Source organism: Jaculus jaculus, chromosome 8, assembly GCF_020740685.1.
Source record: "Jaculus jaculus isolate mJacJac1 chromosome 8, mJacJac1.mat.Y.cur, whole genome shotgun sequence".
Lineage (NCBI taxonomy): Eukaryota > Metazoa > Chordata > Mammalia > Rodentia > Dipodidae > Jaculus > Jaculus jaculus.
Genome location: NC_059109.1, coordinates 138,114,022 through 138,131,608, shown reverse-complemented (window position 1 = coordinate 138,131,608; position 17,587 = coordinate 138,114,022). Strand labels below are relative to the sequence as shown.

General features: G+C 44.9%; 1 protein-coding gene across 1 annotated transcript in view; it reads right to left on the bottom strand.

Annotated features, from left to right (window-relative positions):
- Cdh26 (cadherin 26) overlaps positions 1 to 17,587 on the bottom strand; it is a 72,357-nt gene that overhangs the window by 36,116 nt on the left and 18,654 nt on the right. Inside the window, exons 5-10 of the mRNA XM_045157078.1 lie at positions 13,148 to 13,295; positions 10,536 to 10,702; positions 10,235 to 10,363; positions 8,859 to 9,044; positions 6,699 to 6,967; positions 1,536 to 1,678 (exon numbers count right to left, since the gene is read on the bottom strand). Coding sequence (XP_045013013.1) covers positions 1,536 to 1,678; positions 6,699 to 6,967; positions 8,859 to 9,044; positions 10,235 to 10,363; positions 10,536 to 10,702; positions 13,148 to 13,295 — 1,042 coding nt within the window. The remainder of the gene's footprint in view (positions 1 to 1,535; positions 1,679 to 6,698; positions 6,968 to 8,858; positions 9,045 to 10,234; positions 10,364 to 10,535; positions 10,703 to 13,147; positions 13,296 to 17,587) is intronic.

Genomic DNA, 17,587 nt, shown 5'->3' with positions numbered 1-17,587 from the left:
AGCTCAGCAGTTAAAGGAGCTTGCTCGCAATGCTTTCTGGTCTTGGGTTCCAATCCCCAGTACCTGTATAAAACCAGATGTTCAAAGAGGCACATGCATCTGGAGTTCCATTGCAGTAGCTAGAGGCCATGAGGCATCCATATACTTTCCCACCCTGCTTGCAAATGAATAAGTTAAATAATAAATAACAAGGAGATTTTCTTGTTAAAAATAAATAAATGGTGATCAAGAGACTATTCATAAAAGAATCCTGAAGCACAGGGGCACAGGCTGCCTGCTCACTGAATGCCACCTGGGTCATCTCTCATGTCTTCACAACGGACATGTTACTACTTACTTCATTACTCAAGAGCACAGGCACATGTGTTTATTGCTTTCTGGTTGTTGTGACCAAACACATGACCAGAAGCAATTTAGGGAAGGAAGGTTTATTTCAGTGCACAGTTCAAGACTCTAGTCCATCATGGGGAGCATGGCATGCTATCGGGAGCCTGAGACGATGGGAACACTGAGTTCATAGTGAGGAAGCAGACAGATGACCCATGCTGGGGCTCAGCCACCATTCTCTTCTGAGACACATCCCAAGTCATGGGATGGAGCCCCCCACAATGAAGGTGGGAAGACCCACCTTAATTAACACAATCATGATATCTCCTCACAGGCATGCCCAGAGGCTAACCTAATATCCATACTCCCCCACAGGCGAGTTTGCCTGACAGTCTAGGTCCTGTCAGGTTGAATGTATCAGCCATCGCAGCAGATCCAGATCTCTTGAGCCTGAGGTTTAGTTTATAGGCCTCCTTAAATGTAATTTTTAATGCCATTGAATATTTCACTTTTTCAGCTGTATGTTTTGAGGCGTTTAAACATTCAGCCTCATGAGAATGCAGAAAAATGTGCTAAAACTTGTTCTTAAATCCACCCATCCTGGTTTATGACAAATGCATCCCATGAACCCCATTGGCTTGAGTTTTCATGCCATACCAGGCACAGGAGACTGCTAAAGACACATCACACACCACGGGGCTTGACACACAACTACTGCATTACATTATGAAGAGACAAAAAACAGGGTTTGATGGCAGCTTCCTTGCTGCTTTAATCGTCTCTTCTGAGTGAACACTGCCCCTCTTTCAGTGGTATTGGTCCCTGGTTTGCCATTTCAGGAATTATTAACAAAAATAATCACCAGCATGAAGGCAAAGCAAAAGGAAGTCTAATATTCTAGGGGAAAAAAAAAAAAGAAAGAAAACTTTCTCCCTCAGGAAGCAAGAATAATCACTGGGGCTGGGGAGATGGCTCCGTGGTTAAAAGCACGTCCTTACAAAGCCTGACAGCCTGGGTTCAGCTCCCCTGTACCCACATAAAGCCAGGTACATAAGGTGGTGCGTATGTTTGGAGTTGTTTGCAGTGGCAAGAGACCTTGGCACACCATTCTCTTCCCCCCCCCCTTGCAAACAAATAAAAGCTATGTTTTTTAAAAAAGAAAATAGTAAACTCTGATCCTCCTTACCTGGTTTTGACTCAGCACTCACCATTATCGACGGCCTGGACAATGATTGTGTAAAAACTGTCATTTACATGAGGGGACTCCCGGTCAATTTGTCTCCTGGTAGTAACCACTCCTGAGTTTTCATCCACAGTGACCCAATTTGCTGGATCATGAACAAGTTTGTATCTTGTAGAAAAAACACACACACACACTTTTTTAACAGGGAAAGGGACATCAAAAGACAAATCAAGATATATCTGAGAACGAGAGTTTCTTTTTTAAAAAAAAAATTTAAAGATTTTTAATTGGATATTTAAATAATTGATTAATTTATTTTATTAACAACTTCTATAGTTACAGACAATAAATCATGGTAATTCCCTGTTCCCCCACTTTCCCCTCCACAACTCCACTCTCCATCATATCCCCTCTCCCTCCCAATAAGTCTCTCTTTCATTTTGATGTCATCTTCTTTTGCTCCTAGTATGATGTTCCTGTTTATAAAGAGTTCCTATCATCAGTAATTGTAAGTGTTCATGGATTTAATTCAAAGAAGAGAGGGGTTGATAATGAAGACTCAGTGGGCTGAGTCCACAGTCACTGGATTCACAGGTGTTCACCTCCCGGTTGGGTGGAAGGTAACTTTGCCTTGGGAAGCACTTGGTCATGGAACAGAACTGTGGCTTCATGTAAAACACCAACCTGCCACAGCAGCAGGGAATTGACTCACCTGGAGAGTTGGGTCTGGACCAGAGTCCAAAAGATGCCCATTTGAGTGACCCAGTCCAACAAAACAGCCTATATCCCCCTCATTTCTGAAAACCTGGAGCCATTTACAGATGTGGGGATCCCCTCCCAAAATTCTTCGGAGAGTCATTAGAGGGCATCCTTTGCAACCACGTCAGGCTGCCAACCACTGGGCCTCTTGAGGGACCTCAGTGGGAGGTCAGAGAAACAGAGAAAGTGCAGGACCAGAGAGGTGTGGGAGGGACGGCTCCACCTTAGGCTTTCTCTTCCTCACCTGGAAAATGTTTCCAGAGAGTCCACAGCCATCCCTCTCTGATACTCAGTGGGTCACTGTTTTGAAAAGGACTGATGTTTTTCCATGCCTTACCTTACCACTTACAAAAGGGTTCTAGAAGTTCTTGGTTGGTTTTATTTTGTTTATAATGTCTACAAACAAGGGGTAGTATAGCAGACAGCTTCAGGTTCACTGAGACGAACTTCCAGACCAAGCACAGTTATGGAGGAAGGAATATTTATTTTATTTTATTTTATTTTTTTTATTTATTTGAGAGCGACAGACAGAGAGGAGGAGGAGGAGGAGGAGGAGGAGGAGGAGAGAGAGAGAGAGAGAGGGAGAATGGGCACGCCAGGGCTTCCAGCCACTGCAAACAAACTCCAGACACGTGCGCCCCCTTGTGCATCTGGCTAACGTGGGTCCTGGGGAATCGAGCCTTGAACTGGGGTCCTTAGGCTTCACAGGCAAGCACTTAACTGCTAAGCCATCTCTCCAGCCCAGGAATATTTATTGAAGCTTACAGATCCAGAGGAAGTTCCATAATTGCAGAAGAAGTTGGCCTGATTTCACAGGGCCAAGGAGAGAGAGAAAGAGAGAGAGACACTCAAGCCTAATAGCCCAAAGCCACAGCACACTTCAGGAACTCCACCTAGGCACACTTTGCATATCTGTAGGTTGAAATCTGAAACCCACCACCACAACTTAAGATCCACCCAGTGACATTGCCTCCTGCCAGGTGGCAACAGATACAAACTACAAACAAATAAAAAACTGAATATATTGGGGGCCATCTATTCAAACCACCATGTGCCGCCCTTAGCCCCCAATAGATTTATAACCATCACACACTGTAAACTGTACTCAGTTCAACTTCAAAGGTCCCCACAGTCTTGACCAATTTAAAATAGTAAGTCCTGTAAAATCAAACAAGTTAAATACTTCCAACAGGTAAAGGCACAGAGTAAACATTTTCAACTGGTATAATGCATAGCAAGAAAAGACTAAAACAATGCAGACTCAACCACCATCAAACAAACATCAAACTTCTGCAGTTCAAGTTCAACATAACCAGAGACTTATCTTAAAATCTTAAGATTTTCCAATTCCACCCCTCCAGCTGGGCAGAGTAACCAGGGAACACCTCCATCCTAGGCCAACAGTGACCTCCATGGTAGCCTTGCATAGTCCTCGTATATCCAAAATGTTTTCAGGTCTCCATGCAAACCACAGTCCGTCTTCCAAAGGCTCTTTCAACCTAACAAGTCATCAGGCCCTGACTCATGCTGCATCTCAGCAGCAGCTCCTGCAACCATGTGCAATTCATGATCACTCCTGACATCTTTCATGCTCCTGAAAACAATACCAGTTGTGCAGGACACAGGCATATTCTTAATTCAGGGACAAAACAAATCATAGCCTTGAAAAGCAGGTTCCTTATCCAGTCAACTCTTTCCAAGACTTTGCATTTCTATGATAGTCTTTCCTCAGGCATTCTTTCCATTGTTTTAATGGAAAGCAATTGGACCATCTTCCTTAAGATTGCTAATGTGTTGACAATAGCAGCTTTAGTAACCTAAAACCAGTCGCTGTGCCAGTAAATTTAACTTGCTAACTTGCTTAAAGTTTTCCAGCTTAAAAATCTTAAGTCTCTCAGTCCAATATCTCCAGCCAAGCACATCAGTCCAAAACAAATAAAGCTCTCTGGGCCTCAGCAGCAGAATACAGCCAGCTCTTATGCCAGTATCCCAGTTCCAACAAAGTCCTCTGGAGTCTTTTCTTCCCCTTAGAAAGCTCAATACTGTCTGCACTTAGCATTCTGAAACTCACATCAGAATAGTCCATAAAACTTGGCTTATCACTCCAGAAGAAGACATCTTCAGTTGCAAGCACCAAATCCATGCCTATTCCTCCAAAACAAAGGTTCTAAAAGATCAACATCCATATGGTCAGGTTCATCTCAGCCCATTCCTTGGTACCAGGTTCTGTAGCAAATAGCTTCAGATTTGCTGAGATGAACTTCCAGACCAGGCACAGTTATGGAGGAAGGGATATTTATTGAAACTTACAGATCCAGAGGAGGTTCCATAATGGTAGAAGAGGCCGGCCTGATTTCACAGGGCCAAGCAGAGAGAGAGAGAGACCCAAGCCTAAAATCCCAGAGCCACAGCACACTTCAGGAACTCCACCTAGGCACACTTTGCATATCTGTAGGTTGAAATCTGAAACCTACCACCACACCTTAAGATCCACCCAGTGACACTGCCTCCAGCCAGGTGGCAACAGATATAAACTACAAACAAATAAAAAACTGAATATATTGGGGGCCATCTATTCAAACCACCACAGGTAGAAACTTAAGAATTCATCTACAGGCCGAAAGAGCTCAAAGGCAAATTTGGACATGAAAGGTAAAAAACACCACAGAACACCTGCTCACCAGATCTCGCCTTAACTCTGTCAGGAAAGACAGCTGGCACCACGGGTAAGCAATAGCAGAGGACAGACTGTTAATTCTTTTTTTTTTTTTTTTTTTTAATCTTAGTGTGAGAGAGAAAGAGCGAGAGAGAATTGGCATGCCAGGGCCTCAGCCACTGAAGTAAAACTTCAGATGCTTGTGCCACTTAGTAGACATGTACAACTTTATGCTTGCCTCACCTTTGTACAACTGGTTTACGTGGAATTTGGAGTCAAACATAGGTTCTTAGGCTTCACAGGCAAGTGTTTTAACTGCTAAGCCATCGCTCCAGCTTGGAGGGCCTGGGTTCAATGCCCCTGCACCCACATAATGCCAAATGCACAAATTGGTGCATGCATATGGAGTTCATTTGTGCAGCAGCAGGAACCCCTGGTGTACCCATTTCCCCGAACTTTCTCTCTCCTTCTCTCTCTCTTTCCTAAATAAATAATTTTTTTTTTTTGAGGTAGGGTCTCACTCTGGTCCAGGCTGACCTGGAATTAACTCTGTAGTCTCAGGGTGGCCTTGAACTCACAGCGATCCTCCTACCTCTGCCTCCCGAGTGCTGGGATTAAAGGCGTGCGCCACCACGCCCGGCTCAATATTTTTAAAAAGAAGATTCTCAAACTCAAGTAAGAACAGGAAGCAAGTGGATGACAGAAGTGGGTGAGGTTGCATGACTGGGTTTGGAATCAGTGACTGATTGGCCTTAAGAAGGGACAAGATGGACAGCCCCTGCCCCATCCCCAGCCAATCATGGTCCCATTGAACACAGAGACATTGATGCCATATCTTCCCATTTTTAAGAGCATCCAGAAAATTCAAGTGGCCATGTACAGTCATTTGAATTTTGAGATAGGAACTTAATTTTAAACACAAAATACTAAAGCAACCCAAGTACCTACAGATAGATGGATGGATGAAAAAAAAGTATGGGGAAAACCTGCAGAGTGTGAGCCTTCAGCCTCTCAGAGGAAGAAAATTCTGACACATGCCAATCCTGAGTGAACTTTATGCTAAGTGAAATAAGGCAATCACCACAAGACAAGTGCCGGAGGACTCCACTATAGGACGCAACTGTGATGTGGTTGCCAGGGGGCTGGGAAAGGGGAGGAGAAAAATGGGGACTTAGGGACTTTGGGGGCTGTGTGTATGTGTGTGTTGTGTACACAAATGTACACATGTTTGTATATATGTGAAAGGTGCATATGCATGTGGAGGCCAGAGGTTGCTGGGAAGTGTCTATGAATTTAATTTTTAATGGGTGCAGAGCTTCAGCTTGGGAAGGTGAGAAAAGTTCTGGAGGCAGATGGTGGGGATGGTTATACAATCACATGTGCTCAGGGCTGCTGATTAGACACTTAAGATGGTTATGTTTAAAGACCCACTTATGTTGCCCAGAAGCAAGAGAGCTTCTAGCTTGTAACCTCTGGCAAAGAGGAACATAGAAATACACACACACAAAAATAATTTTCATACAAAAGCAATTATGAGTGGGCAAAAGGAAGTGAGCACATGAATCCTTCAAGTGGGTCAGCTTGAGCTGCCCAGTGGGGTCAGCAAACAGGCTAGCTGGACAACAGGCAGTGAGTGAGTCATTGGCTTCTTATACTTTGACCACTGAGAACAAACTAACCTGAGGAACACTGTACATATGTCGGGGTACCACAAGTGCTGTGCTGAGGTGAGACCGACTGAGCTAGCCTCCCTTCCTGGCCCCCTCTGCCCACCTTATCTGGTCTGCAGCCCCATCTGGATCCGTAGCACTGAAGGCTCCCAGCTGGATTCCAGGCCTGGCTCCATCCTCCTTGCTGACAATGAAGCTCCCCGGGTGAAAGGTGGGTGGGTCATTGACGTCCACTACCAGCACACTCACTGTGGCACTGGCCAATGCCTGCCTGGATGGTTGCAGTTGACCCTCTTCACAGGAGAAGAGCAGTTCCTGGTTTTCCACAGAAATGACCAGGCTGTGAGCTGCTTGGGTTTCATAATCCAGACACTGAAAAGCCAGGAAAGGGTTCCATTAGCATCCCATGCTGCACTACCCTTGCTGGCTGAGACTGAGCACCAAGGCATCACAAACCCTTCTGGAAGAGGGTGATGATGAAAAGAGAGTCTGCAACTTGTTTTCAAATCATTAAGGAGTTCTCTTCTTCCTCTCCCAGTCGAACAGAGCCACTGTCCATTAGAAGAGAATGAAAAAGATACAACAAAATCCCTAACTTCAGCAGACGTTAATGTGGTAACCAGACTGCAGAAAAACGCGGAGGAATGTAGTGAAACATAAATACTAATGAGCACAGTTTTTCAGGGCTGGGCTGGTTTGAACAGGAAGGGACCCCACAGGCTCACGTATGTGAGCACTTGAAGAGGTGCTACTGTTTGAAAAGACTGTAGGGCCTTTAAAAGGTGGAGCCTTAATGGAGAAAGTGGGTCACCTCAGTCTGGCCTTGAGGTTTTATACCTGGCCCTACTTCCTTCCTTCCTCTACTTCCTGACTGTGAATGCAATGTGATTAGCCAACCTCCAGTGCCTGCTGCCCTGCCTTTCTCACCAGGATGGACCATATACCCTTGAAACTGTAAGCCCAAGCAAACCCTTTCCTCCTTCAAGCTGCTTGTGGTCAGGTGTTTGGTCACACAAAAATGTAACTAACATAAGGATATGAAGTGCAAAGCCTGGAAGGTTAGGGACACTTGGAAAAATCCACTGGCATGCATCTCACATAGAAGGCTAACAGAGACTTTCTATTCACCCTGTGGACCATGGCCATCTGCATCACCTGGGAGCTTGCTCAGAACCAGCACCCGGATGTGCTGACTCAGGTCTGCTCCTCCCAGGGAGCTCGGCCGCGCTGTGCTGGGAGCACTGGCCATCCATCCCCTTGTCTCCCTGGAAGACGAGAGACACAGGTGTCAGGTGGCGCTGTCGGATTCCCGCCTCCACCACTCCATCTGTGTGACTTTATTGAAGGACCCACACAGTCTTCCTTAGTTTCCCTGTTAGTAACATGGGATAGCCATGATTTCTTCCAGGGCCAACTTGTCTATGTTAGGTCCTCAGGCTTGCCATACATGTAGAGACCAAAAAAAGATTCTGACTTCTTTTAAACTTTAAAAGTTTAAGATAATTAAAATTCAAGAAATGAAAGCCCATTTTCCTTTAAAAAAAATAATAAAACATTCTCAAAGGGCTGATAATACGGATCAATTGATAGAGTGCCTGTCTATCATGCATAGGAGTCTGGGTTTGATTCCCAGTTCTACATAAACTGGGCAGGGTGGTGCGGTTTTATAATCCCAACAGTGGTGACGTAAAGGCAAGAGAATCAGAAGATCAAGGATATAGAGCGAGTGCAAGGCCAGCCTGGGATCCACGAGGCCTACCCCACTAAACAAACAAACATCTTCATGTAGTACCACAGAAAAATCTAAAATTTTAAGGCCTGTGTAAATGTATAAAACTTTGCTTAAGCCGGGCATGGTGTCACACACCTTTAATCCCAGCACTCAGGAGGCAGAGGTAGGAGGATCGCTGTGAGTTCAAGGCCACCCTGAGACTCCATAGTGAATTCCAGATCAGCCTGAGCTAGAATGAGACCCCACCTTGAAACCCCCCCCCAAATTTTTTTTTTTTTTTGCTTAAAACAAACAAAGCATTTAATAGCATCAACAGTAGTGTTCAATGCTATTCTCATTTTGGCTGGAGGATCCCTTGCCACGTCTACATAGAGTGGCTGGTTGCAGGAGCCCTGCCCGCTTCTAAGGTGACACTTGACACGGTGTATGCTCAGTACAGAGTAAGTATTTAGTAGGTGCTCGCATTGCTTGTCCTGCATGGAGAGACACCACAGCATCCCCCCACAACCTGGCCAGTCATCTGGACTTTACCTTGACAACGCTTAGAATCCCCTGGTTGGTCTCAGGATCAGTCGCAACATCAAAATGGCCCTCCTCATTGCCATATAGTATGCTAAATTCTGCTCTCCAAGCTGATGTAAATGGAGAATCATGATCTTGAACCGGGAAATGCAACACGCCCTGGTAGACTTGACCTTCAGAGAGCTGAATCTTATACTGAAAGAGAAAGCCATGATTTGTATGTCACAGACAGACAGAAACACCACCAGAAAAAGAAGTCCAGGAGGGAGTGGAAGCAGAAGGAGAAGGGCAGTGGAGGCCCTCAGCATGACGCCCCTTGTTATTCAACTTGACCTTGTAGCTTTGGAACTCTGCCTGCTAGAATCCCAACCAACAGCCTGCTGTGAGTGTGTCTAGCGCTGACATGATTCCAGAAGCACTCTTACCACACTGCGTCACAGCACTGCATCACAGAAACTTTTAAAAGCAATAATTAATAACAATAATAATTAGTGAATAATTGATGATGCATATCCTGGTGCATGCACTTTGAAGATCCCAGCTCTCATGCAGTGGGGAGAAGTGTGGCCATTTGGATCAAAGTGGCTGATGTCTTTTCTCGTAAAGATAGATAGTTCTTTGCAATAGCTTAATTTTCAATATTTTTGGTGACAGTGTCACTAGACAAGCACATCAAAATTGTGACATTCTTTTCCAGGCTTACTTCGAGACCATTGCTGCTACCTAAGCCAAGAAAGGAGTTTGAGACATGGTTCAATTATAATATTATTTTGTCATTTTTATATACTTTCAGGTGAAGTGCTTTCATTTGAAAACATTCTGCATTGGTTTATATAATTAACATTTTTAAAAATGACACCTTTTTAAAATAATTGGTTGAATCACTTAAGGAACAATAGTTACTGGATGCCTTATTGCTTTACATGCTGACAAAAACAATGTTTCCAGTGAGCTGACAAATGAGTGTGTGGGGGGTTGGGGGAGGTTGACAATGAATCGACCAAATAAATTCATTAGCTAAAGTAAAGAAGAGAACAAAAAGGCTAAGAACGTCTTTGAAGGAGGAGAGGGTGTTAATTATGTCATCAAGGAAAGTTTCTCTTAGAATCTAGATTTAAATTGTCTGTGCATGTATGTGTGTGTGCGCGCACACGTGTGCGTGTGTGTGTGTGTGTGTGTGTGTGTGTGTGTGTGTGTGAGATGAATGCAGAACAGGAACTCTTTGGGGATAGGAAGTAGACCAGTTAGAAATGTGGGGGGAAGAGTGTACAGTAAGGCTGCTCTGGGGAAAGACATGGACTTGGGGCACGCCCCAGCAGAACTAAGCCTGGGCCTAGGGGAGCCCTTGTGTTAGGACCTGGCATTCGGGCGCTCAGGCATCTTACCCTGTCCTGGGGAAAGGTGGGCATGTGGGTGTTGCCTTCTTCCACGCTGATGTGCACCGCGGCTGTGGCTGACAAGGCCGGCTCTCCACAGTCCCTCGCTCGTATCAGGAGTGTGTACCGAGGCGCCGTCTATATGGGGAAGAAAAGGCATGTTACAATTCTCGAACACAGGGAAGAGAAACACTAACGCAGGCATTTCTTTACAGCTATTTCCACAGCAGCTACAAGCACAAACCCCTAGCCTGGGACTCGCGGCAGGCAGCACACTTTGATTGCTATTAAATAATGAAACCGACATGACCTCATAATCCAAACAGCCTGAGAGTCGTATTTCTCCGCTCATGAGATCAATCCGGAAGCCACTTTCTTTCAGCGATGGTGTTTGAGAAACGAGGAAATAAAGGACTTGAGAATTTGGAGTGTTTTCTTGATCCAAATCAACTGTTAACATCTGAAAAATAGGTTGACCTAGAAAAACGTTTGTAACACTGTTACTGCTGGTTAAAGGCAGCTGTGGAGCCACCAGGAGGACAGAGAGCTCGCGACATGGCACCGGGGCATATAACAGAGTAAGTGAGGTCTGTACGTGAGAAACCAGGCTACAGAGCACACCATGCAAAATGAAATAAAAGATGGGTGTTTAAGTCACTATAAAGTTCCAAGTGACTTCTGATCATGGCTTCCAATGAAGTAAGGATAAACTTGATAAATAATATTGCTTTGAAGGGCAGAGTAAAAAAATCCCTACACAAAATTTAAAAGTAAATGATTATTTGGGAAACATTTGAAATACACATGGAAGATATGATTTCTTCACGTAGAAAAAGGAGGTAATGGTCAATAAAAAAGACAAGCATGCTATCAGAAAATGAACAAATAAAATAGAAACTAAGGGAAAAAATACAGAAATGGCTAAGAAACACGTTGGAATGCTCAACTGCATAACAGGACACCAGACTCCCCTGTGCTGCGGGTGGGTGAATTAAAGGAGCCCTTGCGTCCTGAGAGCCACGGGAGCCAGAAGAGCCCCTCCCTGTATTTACATGAGAGGGAATGATGCCTGACTGGAACCCGAGTTTCACTCAAATATTTCCCTCAAAACACATTTTACAAAAATAACAAAAACTGTCAATAAAACAGTCAACAATAGAGTTTGGCGAAATATCTTAAACTCTATCATAAAACAAGCTATTGCACAAGATGCTATGGGAGAGTATGATAGGTTACAAACAACAGAACAGCATTTTTAAAAGAAGAAATTCATAAATATATACATAAAAGTATGCCTAGTATCTGTAGATACTAAAATATTCATGTGTGCATGTGTACATTTCCTGCTATCATAAAGAGAAAACGTATGTATCTATGAATATATTTGTACTCATATATGAGACTACAAATATGTAACACAATGTGTGTGTGTGTCTGTGTGTGCGCGCTCGTGCGTGTAGATTGATCGCAATGAAGGGGCTGGGAGCTGGCTTAGTGGGAAAAGCACTTGCTATGCAAACACGAAGAAAGGCCCGAGAGAGCTGAGTTTGGTCCCCAGCACACATGGAAAGCTGGGCATGGCCACAGGCATCTGCAATCCCAGTCCTGTGGGGATAGTGGAGAGCAGACCATCACGGGGCTTGCTGGCCAGCCAATCTGACCAAACCCGAAATGGCATTTCTGGGTTCAATGAAAGACTTCGTCTCAAGGAAATGAAGTAGCAAGGGAGTAGAGGAGGGAACTGACATTCTCCTCTGACTTCCACATGCATGTGCTCAGGGTGTGTGCAAGTGCATACACTGTACACACATACATGCATGCATGTGCATGGAAAAATGCAAAGAAAGGGCTGGAGTGGCTTAGCAGTTAAGCACTTGCCTGTGAAGCCTAAGGACTCTGGTTGGAGGCTCGATTCTCCAGGACCCACATTAGCCAGATGCACAAGAGGGCACACACGTCTGGAGTTCGTTTGCAGTGGCTGGAGGCCCTGGCATGCCCATTCTCTCTCTCTCTCTCTCTCTCTCTCTTTCTCTCTCTCTGTCTCTCACTCTCTCTCTCTGCCTCTTTCTCTCTCTGTCTGTCACTCTCAAATAAGTAAAAATAAAACAAAAAATGTTTTTAAAAAATACAAAGAAAAATACTGAGAAATGTGACTTGAAACATGGTACACATCTGTAGTTGTTGGTATAATATGTGCTACTTCTATCTTTTCATTTCTTGGAACTTTCCAAAATTTTAAAAATGTTTTATATTTTGAGAGTGAAGGAGAGAGACAGAGACAGAGAATGGGCACACCAGAGCCACCAGCCACTGCAGACGAACTCCAGACATATGTGCCACCTTGTGCATCTGGCTTTACATGGGTTCTGGGGAATCAAACCTGGGTCCTTTAGATTTTCAGGCAAATGCCTTAACCACTAAGCCATATTCCCAGCCCAACTTTTCAAATTTATAAAAGACATACTACAATATTAATAATGCTCTATGGTTATAAAGATAAGTCCTCCTGGAAAGCATAGTTTGGCTATAATGGTTCAGTCTCCAACTCTCAGCTGTCGAGGTTCATTTCCCTGCAATCCTTCAGATGAGGAACTTTCCAGCATGTTCAGGTCTCAAAAATCAGCCCTGTGTTTATCCCTCATTCCACAGCCACTCAAGTGGCTTTGATATAAGATTGATATCTACACACCAGCTCTTTCAACTGCCACAGTTTCCACACTGCTCCACAGTCAAGATACAAGACCATCAGCGATCCCGGGCCTGTGACCTGAGATGTGAGTAGCAAAAACAACCTCTCTGAGATGACCAGGATCAAAGTCCCCATTGGAATGGAGGCAAGAAAAGCCCTGACAGAGCAAAGTCCAGAAGAAATGCCATAGCGCACCGCCCACCCACCCCGCCCCCACACATCCTTGCACACACCTGCAGGATGGGTCTCTTTCACGGTGAGATTAAATTCCTCCTCAGGAAACTGGGGTGCGTGATCATTCACATCGCTGATCTTAATGTGGAAAATCAAAGATTCATCCACAAGTTTCCCCGCTGAACGGTCCATGGCGTCAATGTGAACCTGGGGAGCAGACAGCCTTGTAAACCCTGCACTCCTGTTTCCTTAAGGACACCCATCAAATACTTGTTGACACAGTGAGCTTTGCACTGTCACCTCCACAGGACTGAGGTTCCCCAGAGCAGGAATCACATCCCTGTGATGTGTGCATGTCCCTGGGGACTCAGCATCAGGCTGGAGTAGAATAGTTACTCAGAGAACACGTAGAACAAACCAATGCGATGGGCTTGGGGAAAAGTCACCAGCTCTTCCAAGGTTTAATCTCAGCATCCCTGCATATGGTAACCCAACCAAGTCACTGGTGAGCCTCTGCTTCTGCAGCCCCTCCGTGCCGTCATGAGAAAGCGAGACACTGAGGAATGCTGAAGGCTGCAGACAGCAGACACCTCAAGGCTTTGGAAAAGTGAATGTGCAGAGGAGCCACATAGTCCGTGACACATGTGGGGCTTTTAGAGGGTCCCTGTCCTCACCTCTACAGAAAAGAGCAATTACCAGGTCTTCTCAAGCACATCTGCCAGGAGTCCTTCCTTCCAGTCAGCTGTGTTTGCAGCTTGAGAAATGTTTACAGAGAAAGTGTATTCAACCTACAACACCCTGGAAGGAGAAACTGACAGCCAGCCACCAGAGCAGGTATCAATGTGACAGAAGCCAGCAAAACAAAGTCCTGAGTTAGAAAAGGTTCTCTGAAGTCATCAGCTGAAAGACAGAAACATATATACAGACTGGTAAGGGGGAAAGGGCATGGAGAGAGGGGAAGTGAGAAAGAGCTTGTTGGAACAGTTACTTTCTCATTGTTGACAAAAAGCAACTGACAAAAAAAAAAAAAAAATCAGTGTATGAGAGGAAAGGGCTCATTTTCGGCCTACATTCTTGAGGGGCCAGCCTAGGTCACAGAGTGAGACCCTGTCCCAAGAACCTCAAGAAAATGTCATGGATAATGCCTGGAAATATACAAAGAGTACAGCATTGGGACAAGATGGGGTTATTCTGAGATTGTAAGACTGAGTCAACATTTGAAAATCAACATTAGCAGTCATGAGATGCAAACCTAAGATATGGAAGTCAATAATAATTCTATAAAGTCAATCAACAATTAGAAATCAAAAAAATTTAAGCAAACTTAAAATATGTACATGATCTTTTTACTAAAATCTATGAAATATCAATAAATCAAAGGAGAACTAGTCAAGTGAGGAGATACTCTACATTTGTAACTCAATATTTCCAAGGAGATAGTGCTTCCCAAACTGACCTACAAATTTAGTGCACACTCACAAAAAGACTAGCAGATTTCTTGTAAGGTTATCAACAGATTGACAAAGATACATAGATGGCTAAAATAATTCTGAAGAAGTCAAAGTGAAAGGATTCACATTCTGTGATATATATAAAGGTATCTGGTTTCCTATATATAAATTGTAAAATAATTGTTTTGTTGGTTTGAAGCAGATTCTCACTCTAGCTCAAGTTGACTTGCATCTCACCCTGTAGCCCAGATTGTGCTTGAACTCATGGTGATCCTCCAAACTCAGCCTCCCAATTACTGAGAGTAAAGACATGTGCCACCATGCCAGAAGAAAATAAGTTTTAAGAAATTAAAACATACCCAAAATATTGAAAAAGTAATACAGTACATGGTTCCGAGGTCAAGGTTCCGTGTGACAGATTACGAAAAGGAAGTGAAGAAGGAACACGGGAGCGGCGCTGCCTGTTCCCTTCCCCCTCTGCGGCACGCGACAGGAGGCCAGAGTTGGAGTGAGTGGGACTTTTACTGTTTCAGAGGTCTTGTGTTGTTTGAACATTGCCTGAGTTTTTTATTGATTTTACTCTGAAGAGTTAGAGTTCCCATTCATTGCCAGTCACCTACCTCTTCTGTTCTTTCTCTCTCTCTCTCTCTCTCTCCCCCTCCCTCCCTCCTGTAAAATAAATAAATAGATATTTAAAAATCTTTTTAGCAGGCTAGAGAGATGGCTTATCAGTTAGGGCACTTGCCTGCAAAGCCTAAGGACCCATGTTCAACTCTCCAGATCCCATGTAGACCAGATGCACAAGGTGACACAAGCACGCGACATCACACGTGTGCACAAGATGGCACGTGCATCGAGTTAGGTTGCAGTGGCTGCAAACTCTGGGATACCAATTCTCTCTCTCTCTCATAAAAAAATTAAAAAAGAAAACAACAGCAATCTGTGTTGAAAGCATGTTTGCTGTCTTCCTGTAATGCTTTCTGTACACTCCATCACACCCCCCATGAGAGAACATGGACATCCACACCGTGACCTTCACAGGGAGGTACGCAGCAGCTTTATTCATGATTGCAAAGCAAAGAAGCAAATAAGAAACTCCAAGAGGTGAATAGACACACATGCATGAGGGTATGCGATGACAAGAGAACACGGATAGACCTCTGAGAAGTGAGTGGATGCACACACATGATGGGATATATGATGACAAGAGAACATGGAGAGACATTCAATGCACATGGCTGATCCTAAGAACCCAATGTAAGAAGGTTCTGGTCTGAAGGAGTGCAGCTATGACCAGCTGCAAAAGCAAACCTGTAGAGATAATCAAAACGTTCATCATCTGTGGGGGAGGGGTGAATGGGCAGAGCACAGAGGATTTTTGAACAGGTAGGTGTCTCTGGATGACCCTGTGGACACCTGTCTCTCTACCCATAGTGCACCGGAATGCAAAGGAGACACACTATGGTTTTCTTCTGACAATGATGTAAACAGTCTTACAAGAGGGAAACAGAGGGGAGGGTGTGAACTCTGTACTGCCCACTGGTTTTTCCACAAATCTAAAATGACTTCCAAACTGGGAAGGGGGCTGGCGATACAGCTCAGGATATTTGGTGCTTCCTGGTGAGGAGCTGAGTTCTGATGCCTGGAAACCACATAAAATATCCAGGCAGGACATGTGCTTATAAATCCAGTGCTAGAGAAGCAGAGACAGGGAATCCCAAGGGACTCACTGCTGGGCAGTCTAGCCAAATCACTAAGCTCAAGGTTCAGCATGGGATCTTGTCTCAAAGAATAAGACAAAGTGACTGAGGAAAACCCCCAACATGTACCTCTGTCCTCCGCCACACACATGCACACACACATGCGCATGCACACACACATGCATCCATACCATGCACACATACCTGCACAAAAATTAAAGTTCATTACTTAGTCAGGCATGGTGGCAGAGGTAGGAGAATCACCGTGAATTCAAGTCCACCCTGAGACTACAAAGTAAGTTTCAGGTCAGCCTGGGCTACAGTGAGACCCTGGACCTTGAAAAACCAAAATAAATAAAGTCCATTAATTAAACAATATATGTGTTTAATTATAAAATAAAAATGGGATAGTGACTTTTCTTTCTAGCTAGCTAGCTATCATCTGTCTAGCTGGATGTCTTCTGCCTACCATCTGCCTACGTAGAGGGACAGGTGTCTTCTACAAGGAGCCTCACCTGCCTCCCTGCTGCATCTCCATGTGCTCTGCTTGAGGATAGTGTTTTAGCTGCTGAACACCACAGGGCTGTGGGGACAGAGCCAGCAGCGAGCCAGCAGCTGTCCAGGGTGCAGCAGAGGAAACACTGACATGCAGGAGCTCCCAAGACAGAAGATCACAGCAACAGGGCGCTGGCTTTGCCAGGGCCCTCTGGTTGCAGGTGTCGAATCCTGCAAGGGCCCCCAGGGAAACAGGTTCACCACAGAGCAAGAGGCTGCAGGGCTCTGATGTGCAGTAGCTGGTCTCCTCTGCCCGCGTGCCGAAAGAGGCCAGCACTCTGGGGCATGCTGGGCTCCGCACTGCCCCAGAGCGAGGCCCTTACACAGGTCTAGATCCCAGTCCAAGCTTGCAGGACTGCACAGGGGCCTGATCTACTTGCCAGGTCTTCTCAGATCCTAGGGCGGGCAGCCCCTCCCAAGGGCCAGCCCAAGGCTCCTCTAGGATGGCTCTCCCCCTCCTTGGCAAGGCTGACGGATGCTGCAGGGCTTCTGCTCCTGAACGATTCCCCTTCGAAGACTCTAACATACATTTTTTAAAGTTTTTGCAAGCAAATTGGCTCTCTCCCACACCGCTGCCCGGTTCTCCTCCATAATTCATGGCTATGCTGGCATTTCTTCTCTCCTTAATCACCCCGACTTCTGGCTCTCAAACTGAGCCAACTGTAATCCTCCCACTTAAACAAGGGCACGTGTTTGTTTTATGTTTACCATTTTATATTCCATTTATTACCCTAAAAGCTACATCTGAGACCTTTCGTTCTGGAAGGTGCCTGAGAAACCTGAGTGCTATTTA